The sequence below is a fragment of the Alligator mississippiensis genome, chromosome 3 (assembly GCF_030867095.1).
Source record: "Alligator mississippiensis isolate rAllMis1 chromosome 3, rAllMis1, whole genome shotgun sequence".
Taxonomy (NCBI): domain Eukaryota; kingdom Metazoa; phylum Chordata; order Crocodylia; family Alligatoridae; genus Alligator; species Alligator mississippiensis.
The window spans coordinates 268,875,244-268,901,001 of record NC_081826.1 but is presented as its reverse complement, the minus strand read 5'-3'; the positions used below and the strand labels follow the sequence as shown (position 1 = coordinate 268,901,001).

At 44.7% G+C, this 25,758-nt stretch overlaps 1 protein-coding gene across 4 annotated transcripts in view; it reads right to left on the bottom strand.

The window, feature by feature from the left end:
• The window catches only part of CDC20B (cell division cycle 20B), an 82,137-nt gene that overhangs the window by 20,711 nt on the left and 35,668 nt on the right, over positions 1-25,758 (bottom strand). For 2 of the 4 annotated variants that reach the window (XM_019496074.2, XM_019496077.2), the window contains 7 exons: positions 24,841-24,971; positions 17,056-17,155; positions 13,387-13,506; positions 10,983-11,179; positions 10,064-10,158; positions 2,979-3,210; positions 769-894 (listed from right to left, as the gene is read on the bottom strand). In XM_019496074.2, the coding sequence (XP_019351619.2) occupies positions 769-894; positions 2,979-3,210; positions 10,064-10,158; positions 10,983-11,179; positions 13,387-13,506; positions 17,056-17,155; positions 24,841-24,971 (1,001 nt within the window). The remainder of the gene's footprint in view (positions 1-768; positions 895-2,978; positions 3,211-10,063; positions 10,159-10,982; positions 11,180-13,386; positions 13,507-17,055; positions 17,156-24,840; positions 24,972-25,758) is intronic. The other 2 variants (XM_019496075.2, XM_019496076.2) reach the window with 2 other exon arrangements.

Below are 25,758 nucleotides of genomic sequence, written 5' to 3'. Positions count from 1 at the left end.
CTCTATGCGACTTTGGTCAGGCCACAGTTGGAGTACTGCGTCCAGTACTGGGCACCGCACTTCAAAAGGGAAATGGCCAGCCTGGAGAGGGTTCAGAGGAGGGCCACCTGCTTGGTGAGAGGGCAGCAGGACAGGCCCTATGAGGAGAGACTGAGGGACCTGAACCTGTTCAGCCTCAGCAAGAGGAGGCTGAGGGGGGACCTGGTGGCTGCCTACAAGCTCATCGGGGGGATCAACAGCAAATAGGCAGAGCTCTTTTCTCCCCAGCACCACCTGGGTTGACAAGGAACAATGGCCATAAGCTGGTGGAGAATAGGTTTAGGTTAGAGATCAGAAAGCAATATTTTACAGTTAGGGTGGCCAAAATTTGGAACCAACTTCCCAGGGAAGTGGTCCTCGCCCCTACCTTGGGCAAATTCAAGAGGAGGTTGGATGATCACCTGTCTGGGGTCTTGTGAACCCAGCATTCATTCCTGCCTGTGGCAGGGGGTCAGGCTAGATGATCTGTTCAGGTCCCTCCTGACCCTAGCTACTATGAAACTACCTCCTCTCTAACCAAATTAAAAGTTGTGATGAGACAGAAGTGGTGGATAAGAATAAACTAACTGATCATGAATCCAATCAGATACAATCAGATGGAGTATAGTATAAATATATGTATAGACAGGACACTGCAACCCCAAACACAATTCTTCTATTGAAGTCAATGGGAGTTTTGTCAGAGGAGTGTAGCCTTACAAGACAAGGGCAGGTAGCTCATGATTTCACCTGAGATTTTGTTTCTGTGGTTTTGATGGTTTTCCCACTGCTTATGTCCCAGACACGTAAAAGCCCATCCTTCAATCCACCTCCAGTGGCAAGGATTTCAGACTGCCACGGACACCAGTTCATAGCCTGAAGAAAAGTAAATAGATACCATGCTAAAACAGAATATTAAGGGAGATAGGAAATGTAATATATTTCCTTTAAAAATAACTTGCAGAAATGCAGTACAACAAACAACACTCAACATACCTGCTTCTGTTCACTTCTTTTCCTTTTAGGCTAAGTAAAGGCAGTCAAAAAGCCCACGGCTGAATCAGTTTAATCTTCGCAGGTTAGTCTAAACTGCATAGATTGACCCAATAAGCAAGTAAACAGATATTCACTTTTGATTCCGGAAATGCAGCCACCTGCCTGCAGTGGCCCAGGCCAGAAGCCAGTGGGCATTAGAGCAGGCCTCCCAGCCCACTAGCCACAGCTGAAGGGAAGGGAGGGAAGCTGGGAGGGAAGCCCTCAGAGGCTTTCTCCCAGCTTCCTGCTCGAGTGGAGAGGGTGGGCATGGCCAGGCCCTGGCCTGGCCCACTGAGGATAGGGGGAGGGGGTTTAAACCCTCACCCTGGCCCACACCAACCCTAGCCAGGGTATGCCTAGAAGGCATGAGGGGTAGAGGGAAGCTCTCAGAGACTCTCTCCCCACCACTCAAACTGAGAGAGGAGCATGGCCAGACCAGCATCTGGCCACACTCCCCCTCTCTGCTTGAGTGGAGGGCTCCGAGGGCTTCCCCCCTTTTTGCTTCCCCCCACCAGACAGAACCAGGCTGGGGTTCAGTATTAGGGTCTTCCCACCACCCCCTTCTCTGCCTGCTGGAGCAGTGATATTGCCCTGATTATGGAGCAGAGCGGGGAGGCAGACACTGCTCTGCTGGAGCAGACAGAACAGCGTGGGGATGCAAAGCATCGTGGGATGTTGGGGGACTGTGAGTTAGTTTGAATAGGGAGGAGATCTGGGACAGAAGTTCCATAAACTGGTTTGACCTAAATCAGTTAAGTCTGATACTATCTCCAACCAGGTTTATCTTAAACCGGTTTCAGCCATTTTGAAAACAGTTTATGTGCACTGAACTTCTGTTTTATTACAGGTTTAAACCAGATTCTGAGCACTTAAACTGGGTTATATGTAACTTCTGCCCCTAGCCTTGCTCTACCCACATGTGCACATATTATCACATGCACCCATTTCCAGGGAAGCTATAAAATGTAGGATTCTTCAGTTCCAACATCTGCTCAAACTTCAATTACTATTGCTTCATAGTGGCCTATCCTACCTCCAGATACACTCATAAAACTCAGGTTTCCCCTAGCTCTAGTTGTTGCTTCTCCCTTGTGTATCAAGGTTCTTAGTTTTCAAGAGTACACTAGCATTATAGTTACAAGGGATTAGGAAGGGCAAGCAGGATAAAAATGCTTGTAAGGACAGAAATGTATTCCACCCATGTAACATCTGGATAGTCAGATTTTATGGAATGTAACTTGGAAAGAAATATCCACCTTCACACACACACACTCCCTCAGGCTGCAACCATACAGCCCTCAGTGCCAGGAGTAATATGGCCACCAGATCCACATAAGCATGCATCTGTGTCCTCCTTGCATCCCACTCTTAAGCTGACTTTCTTGCCTGCTTCCCTGTAGGTGAGTGTTAAAACTAAGCCAGAAATGGAAACAAACTCCTGAGAAATCAAAGCATCATTGACTCACTTGGACTTTAGAATAATACAGTATTAGAATGGACCGAAAACTAACTTCAGTCCATAGTGGCCACGTCTACACAAGCGGTGGACTGCACAGTTGTTACTACCAGTGTTACTGCACAGTACCATCACTGCACATTTTTTCCAATGATACTGCACAGTAGCTTGTTACTACTGTACAGTATTGTCACCACAGTTAATGCCCAGCAATGTTATTGCATGGTAGCAATAAGCTACCTGCACAGTAGCATCTCATATAGATGTGCCCTCTGAGTAGCAAAAACTAGAAAGGCTCACTGAGATTACCCTAAAAGTCTGAAGACCATTGAAAGTTGTGCCATTTTATTTTGCTGGCCTTTTGACATATCTTCCATCACCAATAAATATAGCACATAAATGCATATAGAGAAAATACTGTCCTTTGTATCAAATATACTATTTATGTAAAATAATAGAGCACTTGTACCTTTACTGCTGAGGGATGGGGCATAGTTTGCACTGGCTTGCAATGCACTGTTGCTCCAGGATCACTAGGCCAAATATTCAATATGCCATCACTGGACCCACTTGCCAGCAGCTTGTTGTTTAGGGACCATTTCAGGCTGCAAATGCTCTGCTTGTTTTGACAAAGAGTCCCTACATGGTGTTGAGCAACCCGCACATCATGATGATGAACAAATCCTAATCTTGAACCACTGCTGAGGCAAAATGAGAGCATCATTTAACAAGCTACAATTCAGAAGTATGGAAATTCACGTTTTTAGTGGTTGCAGCAGCAAACCATAGCAGTGATAAAATGCACATAAAATAACAAGATTTCAAATAAAGAGCGAAAACTAAGACAATTATTAACGACACTCAGATTTTAATGCTTTCCAGCAATGGAACAAGGCCAAGCATCCCTGTCTAGTCCAAGGTGGGCAGATGAACTATTCTCTATTACACATTCTACTTCCCTGAAGCTGTGTTTTAGTGTATTGCTACTGATTTGCCCCCTGTTCAGATTTAAACCATTGACATGTAATTGCTATTGTTCCTCTCATAAAAGCACTCAGGCATTTTTCCCTGTGAAATTTTGCCCAAGTCATTTGTGGCATTGTTTTGATTCCCAAATAAGGGACACTAAATATTTGCTTTGCTCTTGGAAAATACTTACTATCAAGTCACAATCTGTCCCCCATCATTTCCAGGTTGTGAGGAAATCAAGCCAGCCCTACATTTGCCATAGCCTCCTTCCCCTGCCAGGCTGGCTAAGCTGCACTGACTGATATATTGCAGAATGGACCTAAGGCCCCACATTCTCCTAGTCCTTGACTGACTATTGTATGAGGTCAATAATGGTCCCTGGATTCGCATTTTCCTCCCATTCGGGTGTGCACAATGCACACATATAGACCAAAATCCTTTTAGTCCCCTATTACACTGACTGACAGCTTAGCTAGGGTCTGACATTAGTTCTTGGTGGTACAATCATTACATATCTCTAGAACAACTGCTGAATTAAATATTGATAATGCTTTCTTGCATAGTCCTCTAGAAAAACTCTACCCATGTCAAATCTGTGGCAGAATGAGGGAGCCGCCACAGGCATAAACCATTCTGTCACCTGGACCAATGATAACTTGCTTTACAAGGTAACACCAGACATCTGATATTACAATATGTTTGGTAGTACAATTACTACAGCAAACTTTCCCATTGAGTATATCAGAAAAATTGATTTGTGTCATGTTCTTATTTCAGAATTAGTTTTTATGCTCAGATTTTTCATGTAAAAGTGCCTAGTATCCTCTTCTTCACATGAATGTCAAAAAGAAATCAGGGCTGTACTTGGTAGCTGTGTTGGTCTGAGACAAAAAGACATACAAAAAACTAGAACTCTTGGTTCCAAAATGATACCTCTTATTAGACCAACCAGAAAATGGCAAAAAAACCTGTCCTTTTCTGCAAGCTTTCGGGATCAAAGTCCCTTTGTCAGGCTCTGGGAAAAGTGTAGATGGTACAAGATGGTAAAAGTCCCCATAGGTAGGAAATAAATTTCATTTTTGCACAGAGGGAGCTGAAGATGGAAGGCTGTCCCTCTGGGTCCATAAGAACAGCTTTGTGAGCTGTGTTGGGTAGCTCTTTGATGTGTTGATCAGGTAGAATTCTTTCCCTGGAGGTGTCAGATGGCAGGCAGGGAGATAACAAAAACTTCCTTGTTGTTCTGCAATGAAGTTTAAAATCCAAAATCTAAAAAAGAAATCAGTGAATTGCAAGGCAGAGAGTGCCTTTCTTTAGCTTGCATTCTGTTGACTTGCTAAATTCTTCAGAGGCCTAAGTGCATCCAGAAAACGCAAAGCCAAGCCACCAGTTAGAGTTAACTCATGTCTTAAGGAAACAGCAGATTTCTTTTTATCATAGCATATACTGAGCATACATCATCATGCATAATGCTCTCTCTCTACATTAGGAACTTCAGTCTCATGAATAATTTCCCGCTAACTGATAGAAGAGTACTCCTAGAGATGTATTTTAACCAAGAGAAATAGCATCAAATTGCTAATTTTAGTTAATATGGGTGTTGAACTCTTGTGTCATTTTCTATTCAGAGATACAAGATCTCCGTTTCATCTGCATACTAAGATGAAATGCAAACAGAAACTAGTGAATATAGTACTGGCAGGCGAGGCTGATCATCATCTTTGCAGGACTCACCAGGCCTACTACAATCAACTGTTAGAAATATTTTCTTCTGAAATCAAAACCACAAAGCTCTCCAGAACGTGTGCCTACCCAGGCAGAGAAGAAAGTTTCATTCTGAGTTTCATCACAGAGCTCAAGGGTCTAAAACAAGTTTGAATTAGGTTCAGCTCTTATTTCTCTGTTTACCAAAATTATCGGGATTTTACAAGGCTTTGAAATGGAAACTTCAGGCAACACTAACCATGACACTAAGTGTAATGATAGTTTTTTTGCTTCATTATTTGGTGCCCAATAAAATGAACTGGGAACAGACAAAGGAGCAGACTGTTAGTCCAAAATGGCTACAGAAAGCATACACAATCTATCTCAGCTGAATCCCCTTATTGAAATGATGCTTTGATACATAGGCTCCCCTACACATGCAAATAAAGGCATGACTGGATCTGATATGTGATTCACACAATCATGCCTCCTGCCATGCTATGCAGGAAGCATGACTGTGGGATTGCACATTAGATCCAATCGCACCTTACCGTCAGTATAGTGGGAGCCTGACCCTGGGCTCCCCATGTAGTGGTAAGAAGCAGGTTCCCACAGCTGGGAGCCCCTTTGCTGTGGGGGCCAGCAGCCATGGGGGCCATGTACAGCTGGGGCCAAGAGATCCCATCAGTTGTGGGGCTCTCAGCCCGGTTTACATGTGAGGCACAGCCAGACAGAGAGCCCCATATGGGCCTGGGAATTTGATGCACCCCCAAGCCTTAAGGATCATACCTGCACAACAGGTACGCTCCCCACACATAAGGAGGCTCCAATGGTGACTCCAGAAAAGGAGGAAGGTAAGCAGCTTGCTGCCATCCCTAAGAGGAGGCGCAAGGTGGTGGTGGTGGGGGACTCCCTCCTGTGGAGCTTGGTGGGACCCATCCCTAGCCCGTGAGGTCTGCTGCCTCCCAGGGGCTCACATCTGAGATGTAGCAGAGAGGATCCCCAGGCTCATCTGGCCCTCCAACTACTACCCCATGCTCCTCATCCATGTGGGAACTAATGACATGGCCAGGAGTGATCCAGACTGGGTCATGAGTGACTACAGGGCTCTGGAAGCTGGGTTCAAGGGGTTGGGGGCCCAGGTAGTCTTTTTTTCTGTGCTCCCTGCTGCAGGCTGCAGTCCCAGAAGAGAAGGATGCATTGAGGAAATGAACCAGCTACCATGACGCTGGTACCACTGAGAAGGCTTCAGATTCCTTGACCACAGCACACACTTCAAGGAGAGAGGGTTCCTGGAAAGTGACGGCATCCACCTCATGAGAAAAGGTAAGTCCCTGTTCACGGCCAGGATGGCCGATCTTCTGGACAGGGCTTTAAACTAAGATTGCTGGGGGACAGGGATACACAGATTCAAACATGTCCAGGGACCAACATACAAGTAAGCCCTGTATATAGGGACTCTGGGAGAGCCACTCTTGTGGGAGCTGTGGGAATAGCTCCCACAAGAGTAGCTCCCATCAGCGAGACAGGAAGACGAGGGCCTCAGTAGGGGGACTCAGGTGCCTATATACTAATGCCAGGAGCATGGGGAACAAGCAGGAGGAGCTAGCCCTCCTACTCAGTGGGCATTATGATCTAGTAGGGATTATGGAGACTTGGTGGGACTCCTCATACGACTGGAGCACAGCTATAGAGGGCTACACCCTGCATAGAAGGGACCAGGTGGGAAAGAAAGGTGGTGGCGTTGCTCTCTATGTGAAAAAGCAGTATACCTCCTTGGAGGCTGACATTGGCTCCAAAAATGAACAGCTTGAAACCCTCTGGGTTAAGTTGCAGTGGGGGGAGACATGGCAAGAGAGACCTAACTGTAGGTGTATACTACAGACCACCAAACCAGGGGGAGGAACTTGATCTAGAGTTCACCCGAGAATTGACAGAGGCTGCACGTGCATGTGACATGATCATCGTGGGCGATTTTAATTATCCAGACATCTCCTGGGAGGAACACTCAGCCAAGTTGGATCAGTCACAAACCTTCCTGACCTGTGTCAAGTAGTTCTTCCTGATTCAGGAGGTGCATGGGCCAACCAGAGGTGATGCTCTGCTAGATTTGCTCCTGGCCAAACGAGACAGCCTGGTGACCGACTTAAATATAGAGGGAAGTCTAGGCGACAGAGACCATGCAACCATAATGTTCACTGTCCAATGTAAGGCAGCAGGACCAGGGACCAAAGGCAAAAGGTGTGAATGAAGAGTGGTTGTTTCTTAAGGACATGATTCTTGAAGCACAAAGGAAGTCCACTCCCATGCAGAGGAAAGGTAACAGAAGGGCTGGGAAGCCCTCTTGGCTAAACAGGGAAATCACGCTCCTCTTAAGAAAGAAGAAAGAGGCTTATAAACAATGGAAGCTTGGGATAGGCCCCAAGGAGGTCTATTCCATGATAGCCCACATTTGCAGGGAACCGATAAGAAAGGCTAAAGCAGCAACCAAACTTAGATTAGCAGCAGGAATCAAGGACAACAAGAAGTCCTTCTTTAGGTACACAGGGAACAGGAGGAGAACAAATGGGAGTGTAGGGCAGTTGTTCAACAACTCAGGATAGCTGGTTACTGGCATCCAGGAGAAAGCTGAACTCTTGAATGACTACTTTGCATCAGTCTTTCACCGGACCAAGGAGAAAACAATGCCAGGTAGAGTATAGGATAAGCACGGTAGGAATAATTGCCTTCCTAGTATTGCCATAAAATTGGTGTATGACCAATCAAAAAAATTAAACATATACGAGTCAGCGGGACCAGATGATCTTCATCCAAAAGTGCTGAAGTTGCTGGATGAAGTCATTGCGGAAACCCTGGTGCAACTCTTTCACAACTCCTAGCGCTCTGGAGAAGTCCTTGAGGACTGGAAGAGGGCCAATGTTATGCCCATCCACAAGAAGGGCCAGAGGGAGGACCCAGGTAACTATAGGCCAATCAGCCTAACTTTCATCCTAGGGAAAATCCTAGAAAAGTTCATTGCAGGCAGGTCTTGCCTTACCAACCTCATCTCCTTTTATGACCAGATAACTCACCACCTGGACACAAGACAGCAGGTTGACATTGTATACCTTGACTTCCAAAAGGCCTTTGATCTAGTATCCCACGATGTCCTCGCAAGAAAATTGGAGGATTGTGGACTTAACTCTGAGACAGTCAGGTGGGTGAGAAACTGGCTGCAGGATAGAACCCAGAGAGCCATAGTGAATGGATCTGTGTCATCCTGGTGAGAAGTGGGCAGCAGTGTCCCACAGGGATCAGTGCTTGGTCCAATACTTTTCAACATCTTTATTAACAATTTGGATGTGGGGGTGAAAAGCTCACTGGCCAACATCACGGACGACACCAAGTTATGGGGAAGTGTGGTCATGCTTGAAGATAGGCTACAGATACGGGTGGACCCAGACAGGCTAGCAAGTTGGGCAGATCAGAACCTGATGGCATTCAATGTCAATAAATGTAAAGTGCTCCACCTCAGGACAAGCAACCCCCAACACACCTACAGGCTTGGCAGGCACCATGAATGAAAGGGATCTGGGGGTAATAATAGACCACAGTATAAACATGAGCCGGCAGTGTGATGCTATAGCCAGTAGAGTAAATAATACTCTGGCACGCATCAATCAATGCATCTGCAGCAAAACCAAGGAGGTGATTCGTCTGCTCTACTCAGCACTGGTGAGACCTGCATCCAGTTCTGGGCACCACACTTTAACAAGGACAGGGACAAGCTTGATAGAGTCCAAAGAAGAGCCACCCATATGATCAGTCTTACATGGCAAGCAATACGAGGAAAAGCTGAGGAGTCTGGGACTCTTCAACCTGAAGAAAAGAAGGCTGAGAGGGGACCTGGTAGCAGCATACCACTACACTAGGGGAGTACATCAAGGGCTTGGTGAGCAACTGTTCACCAAAGCACCGGAAGGGAAAACTAGGAGTAATGGCCACAAACTCCTAGATGATCAATTCATGCTCAACATTAGGAAAAACTTCTTCACAGTCAGGGTGTCCAGACTGTGGAATAATCTTCCTCCAGAGGTGGTGCAATCACTTACCCTGGAAATCTTCAAAAGGAAACTAGACAGTCACCTTGCTGGGGTCACCTGCCCCCCAGTTATCTTTCTGGCTTGGTGCAGGGGGCTGGACCCAATGATTTTCTAAGGTCCCTTCTGGCCTTACAATCTATGAATCTATGATCCCAGCAGCCACGATCCACAGGACTTGGGGGTTTCATGCTGGGCAAGGTGCACCCCTGCAGCTGGAATCCCTAGCAGCAGCAGGAGAGACCCTGCTACACATGAAAATTAAAGTTCAATAGCAACCAGCTATGAAGTTAGTACACATATTTGAGGTCTAACTTAATAGCTGGTTGGAGCTTTTTATTGTGTGACAGCTACTTTGCACATGTAGCTGGTCTTAAGGTAACTGCAGAAATAACCAGTTAATTGTGCAATACCTGTAACATGTACAGGGGGGCCATAAGGTGAGGCAACTGGAATGAAATTCAGCCCTGTGCAGAGCACTAGCAGAAAACAATCAAACACTTTTATACACTTTGAGCCCTTAAAATGGATTTATGTGGTGCATGAAAGAATTGTGTTGGCATTCTGCACAGAAGTAAATTCACCTTGTGATATCATAGAGACATGGCCAAGCAGAGATAGGTGGAGAACTAGCCCAGGTCTTATGAGGGAACTTATCACCAAGGTATCTGAGATAATAGGTACATACATAAATAAGTAAAAGAGAATGTGCATTTTTTCACCAAAAACAAAGAAATCCTCTAAAGTATATGGGATTTTTGCCTGAATAAATGCTGTGCAAAAATTAATATATTTTACTGCTTACCTGCTAAGTATATAATGATTCCAGCTCATGGCTCCAACAACAGAAAGGTGACCAACCATGTTTCTCAACCTCTTTTTGGTTTCAATGTCCCACAACTAACCAAACCAAACAAAACAAAGGGGGTTAATTATTTTTTATAATAATCATTGTCCACCATTTATCATTAATTTGATGTAATCGTGATGTTTAAAAGCCAATACCTGAAGTTTATTAATTGAAGTATTGTGCTTTAAGGCCAACACTTCCAAACTCTGGTGCTAAATCACTGTTGCAGAAATCAAGAAGAGCTGCAGGTGTTAAGTAACTCTACAAAGAAAGCCATTTATTTAGGGATTTGAAGATCCATGGTTATTAGTTTATTGACTTCTAAGCAGAGCTGATTCCTACACTATACAAAAATCTCATCCAGGTTTCTCCCAACTTTCTGGACAACTATATTGGACTTTATTAGTAGACATTGGAGCTTTATATGTGAAGGAACAGCAGAATATCAGAGAGAAAATCTGCTAGATGGGTCACATAGGATAATTTCAACCTGGCTGCTAATGGCAAATGTGATTACAGCAAGCCATCACATGGCAGACTACTGGAAAGTACAGTTAAAAATCATGCATGTTGAGGGAAATAGTTGTATTCAGGGGTTTCACTTAATGGTAGCAAGATTTCTGACTGACTGTGGTGACTATTATTTATCTAGTCATTAGTCTTTAAGTGACTCCAAGAGCCTCAGTACATTTAGGTAATAATGGGTAACACCCATGCATTTGGCAAAGTGCAACACTGCATTATGGGGGATGCTATGAATCTGTCTCCAAATATGTGTGAAAACTTCTAAAGTAAGAAAAAATAAGTGATATGAATGTCTTGTGGCCACTGTATCTAAACCTGAACAAGAATAGGAACATAAATTATCCAGTACCTGAACTTCCCCATCACTAGTACCAACAGCAAGACAAGTTCCTTCTTTTATCCAAGCAATAGATGAAATGTACTTTGCACTGGAATTTAAATCAATGCTTTCATTGCTTTGGTGGGTTTCTCCATTCCAGATGTATGCACAAGATCCTAGAGCAACAGCAATGAGATTTTCATGGTTCCAGTCCAGTGTGTTTAGGTCTAGAAGAAAGCTACTTAAAATTACTACAGTAAAGTTAAAAGAGATAATATTTAATTATGGAGCAAATTGTATTATTATTTAATTGGAATACTAACAAGGAAAAAACAAATAAGTTTACTTAGGTAAACCATGCTCTTACCACATCAACCTTTATGAACTAGTATATTATTTAACTGTAAAGAAGTATCTAACTTAATGTTTCTGCTGCTGTCATTCATTAGACTCATTAAGCCTGTCATTCAGGGTGACAGAAGTGATATTTGCTGTGCAATTGGTCCCTAAAAAGCACACTACAACTGTGCCTTGACCAATGGCATAACAAGGCGGGTAGGGGGCATGCACCTGGATGCAAAGCACTTTAAAAGTGCCCAATTGCACAGCAAATAAACCCTTATTTAATAAAGGTTCAGATGAAGGCATTCCAAAGCAGAGTGCCTTCATTAACTTCTGTTTGTCCCTGTGCAGGAGCAGGGCTGGGTTGATGCAGCCCAGCCCTTTCCCTGGTGCTGTCATCAGGATGGGAGGGAGAGAAGGCAGGGGAGGGAGCTCCATTCTGGGGTTTGCCCAGCCTGCACTGGAGATGGGGCATGGGTGGATTGGAGGTGGATTCACCCACCCCCACCCTGGCACAAGCTGGGCAAGCCCCAGAATGGAGCTCCCTCCCCTGTCTTCTCCCCCTGTCATACTGACAACAGCAACAGAGCTGGGGGAGGGAGCGGCAGGGGCAGGGGAGAGAGGCTGCAGACACTGGATCAGTTCCAAAGTGGAGCTCAATACTCCCCTGCCCCCCAACCAAACAGCAAGTGTTTGGGGGGTTGCTGTAACTCACAGAGCTTTCTGGGAAGTACCATGAGTTACAGCGGAGGGCTACACATCTGTCAGTATCCTCAATTACTCTGCCATTACCATATAACCCAGCACTAATCATGATTCCATGTATACCTTTGTTTGAAAGCTATTAGTAGCAGTAGTATTAGAAGAGATAAATAGGTATATAGTAAACTCTGGTTAATTCCCAGTGCCAGGGGAATTGCAGATAAATGCTGAATTATTCAGTGGGACCAATTATCAAGAATTATTAGGAATAATGGGACTTTATTTGAGGTTGGAAATGGAGGTTGGCAGAAAATGGGAACAATCACAAATTAAACCATAGTAAAGAATTATCCCATAGGCAGATTGCCTTATTTACTCAAATATAAGGCAAGCCTAACTATAAGGTGACTCTTCCTCCCCCAATAAGTAGATCCTATATATGGAAAAATTATAAATTTGTTATAATTTTCCATAGTCATGTAATTTGTGGTGTTGGGGGATTGCTCTTGGGCTCTCCTATGCCCTTTTGGCTAGGGACAAGCAAGACTAGGTGACATCAGAACCCCAAGGCCTCTGGGCTTAGGGCTGGCACATAGTATGTCTGCCATAGATTTGAGAATATCTGAAGCCCCTGACTAAAGAATATGGGACATAGGATACTTGCTGGTGGTAGCACCACACAGTCATTTGAATGTCTGAGCTCTGTTCAGTCAATAGAATTTGGAACTGATTGCCAATTTGGCCTGAGACACAAAATTATGAAGTTGTTTAAATGCAGGCAACACTGAGCATGATTATACAAACACATGCACACACACACACACATATGTGTATATGTGTATATATGTATGTGTATATATATAGTCATGCTCAGTGTTGCCTGCACTTAAACAACTTCATAGTTGTGTACCATTACTGAGCACATGTTGGTTTTAGCAGCAGTTCAAAGATAGGCAATGTATTTAATGGTTTTCCTTATATGGAAATGTAAGACGAGGGGCTTTTTCCCCCATGTTGGCTCGGAGAGGATCTTATCTTATAGCTGAATAAATATGATAACCATAGTTAATGTATTACTATATTACTATATTGTCCATAGGCCTCAGTTGGGATTGGGGTGCCACTGCACTGAGCACATCACAGGCACAGAAAGAAACAAATTTCTGCCTTCCTGTTTGTTCTGGGTATCCAAGATTCACCCTTCTATACAATACAAAAAATTCAAGGGAAAATCAAATAAAAGGGCTTCCCTCATGGTAGAACTCCATAGGTCTTGTGTGGTATTTGGGCTGCATTATGACCCCCCCCCCCCCCGCCCCCCTCCCATTTTAAAAGTTCCCACTTTCTGCTACATATTCAGCCTTTGAAGCTGAAGAAAAGAGTAGCTTACAGTAATCATTGCGGAAACCAGTAATATGAAACCTGACTTCTGGCTCCAGTGGCAGGAAAGGTTCAGTGTCAAGAGAAACTCTGTGAAGAGTAAATTCATTCTGGATTCCATCTTGGCAACCTGCATATAAAAATTCAAAGTATATGATTCACTTTTAATGAAATGCCACTAATTTCCCTTAGACAAAATCTCTTTTTATTCTAAATATCAATGCGTGGCCATGGCTCATAGGAGGGCCAGAGCAAACCAAGCACAGGTTATGGCAGCCCTGATGCTACTATAACTTACCTTGGGATATGGCAGGCCCATAACCAGGCCCAAAATATGACAAGCCTAAAATAGATGAAAGCTACTCTTTCTTCACTCATCCCTAACAAGGAGTGCACATCAGCCAGAACAGAGAGTCAGCCCTGCTATATTTCATTTCAGATAGATGTTACTGAAGGTGACCACTGAGTTTTTCCCCCACTTTGGTTTTCTGTCAAAGGCCTCAGAAGGTTGCTTAGATGCTCTGTTACCTCAAAACCTAAAATGTATCAGTTAACTTGGCTTCTTAATAAACACTGCTATTTGGTTTTAAGTTCCCATCAAACAAGTTTCCCCCTCAACAAAAAACCACAGAAAAGACTTTTGACATCACACCAGGCTTTGATATTTTTCATCACGCCACTTTAGTTATGCGAAGGTGAAGAAGCGAGAAGCAGAAGAGAAACGGCAGTAAAATGCAAGCATGAGCAAGCAGATCAGTCAGCCTTGTGGTCGTTGTCTGCATTCTGTGGTTAAGACCCCAAGCACTGCAGCAAAGAGCTAGAATAATAGCAACAAGATTTTCTTTCTATGAGTAAGAAATTACCTTATAGTAATGTTCAGAGAACGCTGAACTGGGAATTTGTTTTTGTGCCCTTTCCCTTTGTGTTTTAACTTTTACATAAAACTCATTAAAATAAACAAAGAGCAACTGCTCCAAAGCATACAAAAGGAAAATATTTTACAAGCAAACTAATGCATACACTGTCAAAAATAAACCTTTATTATCATATGGTCTTTCAGTCTGTCATGTAGCTATAACCTGCATGCACACATACAAGTGTGGAGAGCTTTCAGTGTAGAGGTCTTTCCTATGGTAAGTGGCAGATCATTAATTTATTATGCACTTTGAGCAGTTCTCCAGCTGTACCCCAACATCCCTCTCCTCAAGATTCATTCCAGCACGCCGAAAGAAATGCCTTCTTCTCTTTCAATAGTAAAAGTCTACTTTTACATTTGAAAACTATATTTGTCTGAGGCCAAAGATGAGCTAGAATTGGCCCTGGGCCAGTAACTTTTTCAGTCCATAAAATGTTAGCACTTTCAAGTCTTGTAGCTCTGAAGGAATTACTAGAAAGGGTTTTCCAGCTGCCCAGTGGGACATGCAACACACAATTACAACCTTAGATGGACCAAGTTAATTAATGATAAAGATGTGGAATTTGATGGCATAGAAAAATCATTTAGGTTCTTTTTACAGCTCTGTATGAACTCCTTCTGATCCCGGTTCAGTTTAACTAGTGAAAACTATGGAACCTCATGTTACTAATGGAGGAATAAAATAAAACAAAATAAAATGCTCACAAGAAAAATGTAAAGATTCTCCAAAAGATCCTTAAAATACCTCTCTTCTGTAACAAATGTAGCATATACAGAGTACAGGACAGTGCAATCTGTTACAAGGGATGGGATGAGATATTTAACCCACCTGAGGGGGTTTTTTGTTCCAAATGAAGCCTGGAAAACCACAGTGTACTAATGCATTCCATCAGTGTATACAGAGGTGTTAAGTACATGGGGCAGCAGGTGGGCTGAAGGTTGGGAGTGAGGTTACCAGCATGGTCTGGTGGGCCGGGCACTGTGGGTCGGAAGGGCAGGGGGGGCTGCAACTTGGGAGTCAGGGGCAGGGCACAGGCATATCACTACCCCCCTCCCCCCCCCCGCCAAACAAGTATCCTCTTTTTTGAAACTGGAAATATGATAACTCTATGAAAGCAAAACATTCACGTAATTGCCTCAAACTGTGATTGCCTCAATGATGACGCTAATGGATTTAGAACTACAACTGCCCAACTGCATTGATAACCACAACTGAGAGTTCAAAACCCTATATTTTTGAAGGCACATGGAGTTGCTGCAGCCATAGAGAGTTGTTTCTGTCTGTGGCATTACCAAGTGTCTGTGTTTGTATGGAAAGCTGCGGAGGCAGAGGGATTCTTGTTGCTCTGGTGCCTGGCAGATGTTATTTCCATCAAGCAATAGGTAATATTGCTGGATGGAAACTGTTATGCCATATAACCTGATTCTTATTCAGGCAGTCTATCCAGAGGGGAGAAAATGCCCTGGGGACTTGCTCTGCCAGCAATCACCAGCAAAGGGAGCTGGAGAACTGCTGGCAGAAGCTGTCATTCCCCCATCTTCAGCTATGCTGCTAATGAGAAGTGAGCTCTGAGCAATACAGCTGAGCTCCCCCCTGGGTGGAGGAGCTGCTCCCCTGACCCGTGCACAGAGCAGGAGAGACCCATGTGAAGAGAGGCAGAAGATTGGAGTTCAAACTCTCCTAGGACACCTTGCTTCTGTGTATGTGCTTTTCCTCTCTCTTTTTCTTGTCCTGCTGAAAATTTTCCAAACAAATTCCCTCCTCCTCTCTCAGACTCCTATTGTGTACAAGTAAAGCATGTTAGTGTTTTTTTACTCTCTGGTTCTCATATGAAGAGATGCTAAATTGCTCCTTAAAAAGCATCTTTGAACATCTGCTGTTGCACTCTAGGGCAATAGAGTTGAGTAAAAGTCACAGAAGTGATTTATGCTGACTTGCAGGAAGCAGGAGAGTAGGAGTTGACAGCAGTCTACCCTCGGATGCTGGAGGACCTGGCCAAACACTATTACCCTATAAGTAACATGCCACATATTCAAATTAAAATATGATGCAAATTAGTTTCAAGTTATTCTACATTTAACAAGTAATATCTTTGAGGCTGGATCACCATTTTTGTGGTTCATTATCAGATGATAAATTGTTAAAAATGCATGGCATGTCACAATTTATCACATGATAAATTTATGATGATTTATTGTGAGATAAATGAATGACCTACATGGTCACAATTCACATGGCCAGGTTTCAAAATTTCACAAAGACAATCAAAATACCAAGGAAGATTACCCAAATTAAGCTAACAACTGGAGCTAACAACTACCTATGGCTGTCTTTGTAGATGGGCTAAATGCCATCTTCTCAGTGTCCCACATTGGAAGAGCCCATATTTAGGGCCATGGAATTAAAAATAGTTCTTTCACCCTCTAACTAGTTAAAATTAGTGAAGCAAAAAAAAAATCACTGACAGAAAAGAGGAAATCTTCCCACTTAAGTATCTTGAAAAAACTCTTGAGACATCTATCTGAAAGCTTGATTCAGGAAGGGACGATTTTGCTTATCAGCATGGCTATTTAGAGCTGTCAGATATTGCTGGTGTGCTCTAAAGCCCAAAGATGTAAACAGTAAAACTCCCATTAATTACATGGTTTGGATCAAGCCCTAACTGCTGACAACTTGAGTTCAGAACATAAAAATAGTAGAAACAGAAATAGAAAACAATCGTCCAGTGTGTACTGGTAGTTTTCACTGTGCCAGCAACATACCTTCCCAGATGCATTCCATATTTTCACAGATCTTCATTCTACCATTTTCTGGGAAACTGACTCCATACTCTTGGACCATTAATATCTGAGTGAGACATTTCTGCAAACATGTTCAAATGAAACATTGGTAAGAAAGAATATGTAGGAAAATAGATTTTAGATATTGTGTGATATCATACAATGATGTGTACTTCCACAGCAATTTCCATCTATGGGGTTCAACACTCTTTACAAACATTCATGAAGCAACCTTCAAACTACCCCTTTACTATCATTCCCATTGTACAGAAGAGTAAATGGAGGTACAAAGAAGGCCAGTGACTTGGATTCTGTCTCATAAAAGGTCTATATAGGCACATACAGACATTACATTTAGACCAGTTTAAGTGAACGTAAATCGATTTAAACCCATACCCATATAGAAGTTCAGCATACATAGATTGGTCTAAAAATGGTGCAAGCAATCTAAGATAAACCTGGTGAGAGGTACACTCAGTTAAGATTGATTTAGGTTAGACCAATGCATCAAACTTCTATACTGTTTCCCTATTGAATCAAGTTAGATTACAATTAGGCAGATGCTTCTGGCAACTTCAGGAGCAGGTGACATGTGGCCAGCTGCCTCAGTGCTGCAGGTAGAGAACACTGGAAGTTTCCAGGCCAGGAACATGGGGTGTTGCCAGCATCATGGAGCATCTGCTAGAAGCCCCTGGAAAGGTTGAGGTCATGGGAGTAGCCTGTCCACTGGTGCCTCAGTCACACTGGAACAGAGGCTGCACCCAGCTGCACTGAGAGGGAGACTCACATGCTGGGATCCACACCTATGTATACCCACCATTCCTTCCATCCACCCTTCCAGCCACCTCCTTGTAGCCAGACCCCCACCCACCCACAAATGCTGAGACCCTATGGGCACTGCCATGGACCATGGAAAAATCTGTCCCATCCTCCTCCAGTATCCAATGCCGATCACATAACTGGGACTATGGGGAGATAAGAAAACTCATCACCATCAGGTGTAAGGAGAAGACCCAGTACCAGCTCCATGAAGGGCACCACAACAGGGACATGTCCAAGTGCATTGCCCAACAGATGCAAACATGGGGCCACAACAAAAACTGAGCTGAGCACAACAAAGTGCTGAGCCAAGATGAAATGGATGAAGATCCAGTACAAGCACATGCATGACAAATAAAAAGTCCAGGAGCAAGAGGCACAGTATGCCCTTCTATGAGGAGCCACCAGGTGCCTATGAGGAGCCACCTGGTGGTGGGCCAGGAGAGCAGGACTAGAGTGGCAGGGTCCCAAGTCAAAGGCTATCTATGACACTGCCCTCCCCACTGAGACAACCCATGCCCTCCTAGACCTGGTGGTCACCCCATATATGTAGGCCCTCAAATACTTCCAGGAGAATCCCAGTAGGGCGCAGGAGCACTCAGAATCAAGGAAAGAGCGTAGCCCACCAGCCCGCTGTACCAGGCTGTCACTGAGAAAGCAGGTGGCATCAGAGCCTGCCTGCCCCAGCTCATCCAGCCGCCAAGCAGGGAACCCAGGGGGGAGCTATTCCACTCCCCAAAACCCCTCTCTTGGTCCAGGTCCTACTGCAGGGGAGCACCCCAGCCATGGCAAGGATGGGCACCCCGGGATCAGTCTTGCCATGTGAAGTGGGCCCCAAGTGTGGTCAACAGTTGTGGGGTCAGGGTTGGGATCCCTGCAGAGGAAGATTGGGCCCCAGGGGTGGGGGGTATGGGGTGGGAAGGTGGGGGTATGTAACAGGGACCCCTAGCCCTGTTACCAGAAGGCAAGTTGGCCCCTTTAAGACCAGAACTTTCTGGGCACAGTGTGCTGGTAAGGTGGAGGTTAAAAGCTGAGTCTGGCCAGCTAGTCAGGTGACCAGAAGGGGGCAGGCCAGGACTATAAAAACCCCGGGCTGGGCAGCAGTAGGGGCCAGCAGCCAAAGGGGAAGGAGTGAATATAAGAGCTCTATGGAGAGGCTTGGTGAGTGGTCCAGCTGCTGCAGGAGGGGAATGACTGAGGGTTCTTGGAGAAGTGGCAGCAGCCCCAGGAGAAAGACTATAGCAGATGGTGGGGAGCAGAAGCACAAACCCTGGAGAAAATGTAAGCTGGCATGCTGCCTTCTTTAATTATATTTTTTGTGGTGATTATAGCTCATGGACATACTGTTTATAATTTTTGATAGATTAACACCTGTGGTTTGGGTGAGGCTATTGGGGAAGGAGGCCTCATTGGGGGGGCCCCACTACAGTGTGAGGACCCCAGTACCAATGTGGGTGCAGCATTGGGGGTGCACAGGCCCTGGCACCAATGTGGGTGCAGCCATAAAAGGCCCAAGTAGCTGGGTGCATCTGGGGGTGTAACTGTATAGTTTGGCAGGGGGGGTTGGACTGGGACAGTAGAGGATCAGGGCTGTTGCCTAGCTTTGAACTTGCAACCCACTGGCTGCAGGGCCAGTGGACAGGCCTCTGGGCCAGAGAGGTTGGACTCCAGACTAGGGGCAAAAAGGAGGGCCATGAGCCCCAAGACCAAGGAGCTAGAGCCTTGGAGTCAAACCCTATCTGGTAGGTTTAGATGGGGAGGCTAGAGAAAGACGGGGGTCAAGGCCTGTGGTGGCAGAGAACCCCAAAATATGAAATACAATAGGCAGTCTCCCATTTACAAGAACATCCATATAATATTTCTGTCGAGACATGGCAGGCGAGAATAAAGCGGGACACGAGAAACTTTAAGGGGACTTCAAGGGCACCCCTCATAAGTTGCAAATAACAGACAAAAGATGGCACTGGGGAGGGTGACCTGTTACAGGGTCCCATGAGGGAGCACCAAGAGTGCACAGTCCCTGCTGTGGCAATGCCTCCCACCCCACAGATGCCTCCCTGCCGGCCCTACAGCCACCACCTGCCCCAGCCCCGTAACCCTCTTAGGCATACAGGGGGTCTGGGGTCACCCAACTATCCAGCTCCTACATGCATAAGTCTGTTATCTTCACTCCCAAGTCTGGGAATTGGTATGCCAGGTTTAAAGCCCCCTACCCTGTGCCTCCCTTCCAGGTTTCTGTGTTGAGTTCAGCCTCTGCAACATTCCTCCTGAACCAAACCCCCTTCCCATTTCCCCCTCCAGGTTATTTCATGCCTTTCACACACCTCCCCTACCCCTGAATGCCCCTACCTTGCTGCCCTCCCTCCTCAAACATTTGCTGGTTTTCATCTATGGGAAGAAGGACCAAGTTGAGACATGGGCAACATTCAAAAGGTTTTCTTTATTAAAAACAAGAGAAATTTGGCAACTGCAACACTGTAAACTGAGGCACTTCTCTTCTTTGTACCGTATTTCCCTGCCCCTCCCCCCCCATCCTAGTGTGTGCGTCTCAGGGGATGGGGCAGAGTGGGGGGGCAAGAATGGTGTTCAGGCAACCAAGGTTGTGGGTACTGCTGCCCAGGATGCAGAACCAGAGGATTCTGGGGCAGGAGATCCATCACCTGGTGCCAGGAAACAGGCACTGGGAGACTCAAAGCCCTCCAGCCCTACTCATTCAGGAAGCACTCCCAGTCCCCAAAGGCCAGGAGGACCCAGGCTCTCTACTGCTGTGTGGACCAGTGCCCCCAACTTCAGTGCGGGACTCTCTGCAACCTCCCTGCACTGCCCATGCTCAATGGGCCATGCCTTGTCAGTGCAGTGTACCACCTCTAACCAAGGCTTCTCAGAAGACCTTCGCACTGGCCTCACATATGTTGTGGAGGACACGGGTAGCAATGAGGCATGGCAGGTTTTCCTCCTCCACTTTGAGGCAAGTACTGAGAGCCCACAGGATGACGGAGAAGTAGCCCTTGCCATTGATGAATGCCCAGGCATGTTGGAGTAAGTGGAGGATGAGGATGTGGGGGCCATCCACAGCTCCCCACATAGTTGGAGAAGCCCATATGGCAGAACCCAGCAACCAACTCTGGAGGTTGACAAAGCAGATGAAGCGGTATGCCAGGATGTTCTGGATGACCACACATACCTCCCAAATGGCTTCTCTGGCCATGGACGTGCCCATACCAAATGGTTGATGATATAGCAGAGACTGCTGGGGGTCACCAGCTTCATGACAATGATGCCCACCTGCTTCTCCGGAGGGGTGGCCACATGCCAACATCCTGGTGCACAGCGTGGGGGCTACCTGGGCAATGATGTCCATGAAGGTAGCCTGGTACATGCAGAAGGACTGGACCCACTGCTTGTCATCACAGATGTTCAGGACAATCCACTCCCACCAGTTGCTCCTGCTGGCATGGGCTCTGGACTAGTGCTTCATTGTCTGGAGGTGGTGCCACAGCACCCTGGCATCCATAGTGTCCTGGGTGGCCTCATCCCCATCAGCGACTTGGAAATCAGTGGCCCAGTCCAGGACAGTTGACAGGTACAGGGTGCAGTAGCTAACTCTATGTGGTAAGGCCAACTGCTGGTACAGGGGCAGGAAGCCATGTCCCATGGCAAACGGCTGCCAGATCATGTCCTGATGGCCATGTATGATATCCTGCAATATTCTTCAAAAGTTACACAGGGAAACGAGCAGAACATGTTACACATCCTGGGTCTGTGTGCTTGGACATGGGTGGTGGGGCACCATGGCAGGGTGAGGGCAGGTCAGGACATGGAGGCACATGCAAATCATGAGGGAGGAAACTCACTCTGGGGCTCTTCTCAAAGCCTCAGGTCGGGGAGCTGGGGAAGGTCTGCAGTAATGTGGTGGAAGATTGGGGGGCATGCTTACCCACACCAGGTAGCCAATCAGGGGAGGCTCAGGCACTTGGCTGTACTCAGCAGTCTCCAGGAGCCCAAGGAGCCTACAAGGAAGGTTGGGAGGCATGCAGGAGCACCCCTCACCTGCAGACCCTAGCCAGTGCAGGCTGCCTGCACAACGAGGAGGGTGAACATGTATACTGTTCTTCCTGAGCTAAACTAGGCCACTTACAGAAAACCACATAATTTAGATCTATTCCTCCCTTGTGGTGGCTTTTTTTTTTTTTTTTTTTTTTTTTTTTTTTTTTTTTTATCTACATGGCCTAACAAAGCTAGATATGAGGCATGTCTACATGTTCATTAATGCACAGTGGTTACTGAACATTTAATTTAGTACTTGTACAATCTAGTACTAAATAAATGCACAGTAACCAGAGTTAATGGGTAGCAGTACCAGCAAACACCTTTTAAGTGACACTGCTGTACAGTAGCCTAATAATACTGTGTAGTAGCATATTGGCACTGTTTGTACTGTGATGCGCTACTGTGCTGTTAGCATCTCATGTAGACATGAGCATCAATCTCCAGACTCCCAATCAGGTACCTAACCCATGATCCCTTCTCCAATAAAGTGCCTAATGACCACCCAAATATTCAGATTTTTATTGAAACTTAATAAAAAATCTCTCAGGGTTAAAATCTTGAATGAGATTTCTGATACCACTTGCTTTGGATTTTAGATGAAACTAAGAAGCAAAGCAAATGAAAAGGGAGGAAAAAAATCATTCAGAAGATTCACTGGGGAAGCTGTGGCAGGCCCACTGGAGGACTATCAGAAGGAAAAAAATGCTGGTTCAGTCTGTGTTTTCATTTGCAAATGGGTGGAAGTATAGTTGATGCTTTCAGCAACCCATCAAGATTAATAACATGTTAGCTAATCAATGTTTGTGATATCTGATCTCTCCAGAAGGACCAAATGTTGGTTCTTCACAATCCCTTTGTAATAATCAGCAGAAATGTCTCACAAAAATATCATTCAAAAAATAATGCCCCAGACGTTCTTCTAAACCAGACCCTCCTTGAGAGACATTTTATTCATGATTCATACAGACAACTTGGCAAAAACCTAATTAGATTACTTGAATATGAATGTCTCTAAAACAAGTGCGGACATTTACATGGAAGATGTACTGTACAGAAAAGTATTTTTGGACCACTAATGGACCACACATTCACTGGAATATGAAGATCTTATTCTTGATCTGCCCCATTCCTTTATGCTACCAGGCAGAATGAATACTTTCTCATAAATACTCTTATCTCTTTTAAATAGGCAGTCATATTATTATATTTGTATCTTCCCATACAATTTCAAGAAACACTGGCCAATATTTTACAATCTTTCTGCAAAATTTATATAAAAGACCCCACACAAGAGGCTGGATTGTCCAAAGGATGTGACATTGAATTAGGAATCAGAACCCCTGTGTTCAAGCTTGGCTTCTGCTACTGATTTTACAGTGGCCATATCTACATATGCCCTTTATTGAGGATTAGACTAATTAGCTGCAGAGTAAAGCATCACTGTCTACACATGTGAAGGTATTGGGTCACAGTAAACTAATTAACACCTCCATAAGATAGTACTGTCCCTGACAGTGCTATCTTAAGGTGGAGTAATTAACTGTAAACAAATGCACATGTAGACACTGAACACAAGTGTAAATTGCGCCCAGTCAGCCCAGCCATCGGGGGGCCACACTTCTGCCTGCCACCTAGCCTCATGGCTCTGTACTTTCAGCACCCTTGTAGTGGAGGGGCTGTCTGGGTTACCTAATGCTACCACCTGAAACCTGGGGCAGAGCAAGGCAGGAGTGGCACTGGTGTAAATTGCTCTACTCCAATTCAAATTGCTGCTGTCCCAGGAGCACATGTAGACATTGAGCCCAGGAGTAGTTTACTCCACATCAAACTGCTCCAGAGTTTATTGTTTCAAATTAACTACACATGTGGGCATGCCCAGCGTAACATTAAGCAAGTGGCTTGCCTTTCTGTGCATCCGTGGCCTTTGAGATCTAAGGAGAAAAAGTGCTATCCAAGTATCACTGCCACTTTATATAAGGTATCCACAACCATACAGAGAATTGGAATTAAAAATAATCAAGTATATGAATCAAATAAATTTATGAAACTTGCATAACTTTTGTATTTGAACTATAAAATCTACCTCCAAAATCAACAGACTGCTATGATTCATGGAAAGCACTACTGATCTTGAAAGAGAACTTCCTAGAATAGCAGCCTTGATTAGATAAAGGACTGACCATCTTCAGTGACTATCCTTCTAGAAAACACAAGAATGGCCTTCCCACACTATTTGATGCATAGAAAAGCCAAGTATTAGAAGAAAGCAACCACCCAGCTGTTTGAATAATGAGCTTGGCATGATGACTATATACAATGATTAAAAACAAATGTATTGTCTGTTGAATGACATGAATCGATACAAGCAAGAACACTAAAAATTTCCATTGTTTCTCAAATGCACTGTACTCCTATGTGGGCTGTTCTTGATTAAATCATTCATAACAGTCCAGAGAAACTACGTAACCAACACCCATCCCTCAACCTTTATCTGCGCATAGTGGTCAACAATACAAAATGAGTGGGGAAATGGTGTCACAAACATCTTTTTATAACAATAATGAAGACATTTACACAATCTCCTCAGGGGGTAGGGCATGCATGTTACGGGTTTCATCAGTTAGTTTTCAATTTTAGTTTGCAAGATGATAGATTGGAAGAAATTGACAGGAGATGAGATAAATGAATCTAAATTAGCCACAAGCAACAGGGCAATTTGAAATAACATTTATATTGAGGGTGCTCTGGAGTTAGTTGTTATAATCACTCTTTAACATGTTAAAAAGGTAGAATATATTTGGGAGAGCCTAGGAGGAAAAGGGAGCAAAACATACCAAGGGGATAAATATCTGGAAAGTAAATATCCTGTCAGCACATTTGGAATATTGCACTACTTGCCTGTTCATTTGTACTTTCAGCTGGTCTTTTATTTCTTCCTTGTGAGTCTTCCCTGTAAGCCTTGTGATATCTGGCATTCATATTTATAACAGGTTCTGTGGCAGAGGTTTTGATAAGCATAGGAGAGGTTACTGCAAAACAGGTTTTAATGGATACATTTCCTTCAGAGGTAGGTGAGATATTTGTTTAAGAGGAGGCAAAGAAAAAATACCACTAATTCACTGCTTATTCAGTGAGTCAGCAGTGAGCTTCGGTGATACACATAGCTTCAAGTTCCCAGTAAAAAATTACCACAGGACCAGCCAATTCACTGGCTGCTTCCCATAACTCCTAGCTACCAATACAAAAGAGGACAAATAAAAGCCCGCATCTTCTCCTGAGGCCTGTACCTCTGTACATTAGACAAGATCCAGGCATGCAAGTCTGTGCCACATCATGAAACCAGCAGATACTCGTACCTGCAATTAGCAGTGGGGAAGTGAGGCCTCTATCATCCCCCCCAGCCAGCAGCCCCAGAGTGTTGCAGATATTCTCAGCTTTAAGGAGGCACAATTCCAAGCCAGTGCTTTAGAGCACTCAGCCCCCACCCCCACACACGCCAGGCCTGGCTAGGCTTCCAGCGAGAACCGTACAGCTAGACAGAAAGATATAGCTCTTCATCTCCTTTCACCAACCCTTATATCAACTCTCTGCATTTCCATACCATAGGCAAGCTCCATCTATTCCAGAGTGGGTGTCCTTTGTGGTCATATACTATGGGCCCAATTTTCTCTCACAATCCTTGTACAGCAGTGTAATTCTTCTGATATGTTTTAGGCACTAAGCCTTTATGTGCCGCATAAATTACCATACTTACCTGTGCCACTCCATGTAAATAAGAAAAATAATAGCATCTGTTCACTGGGAATTGGTTTTCCA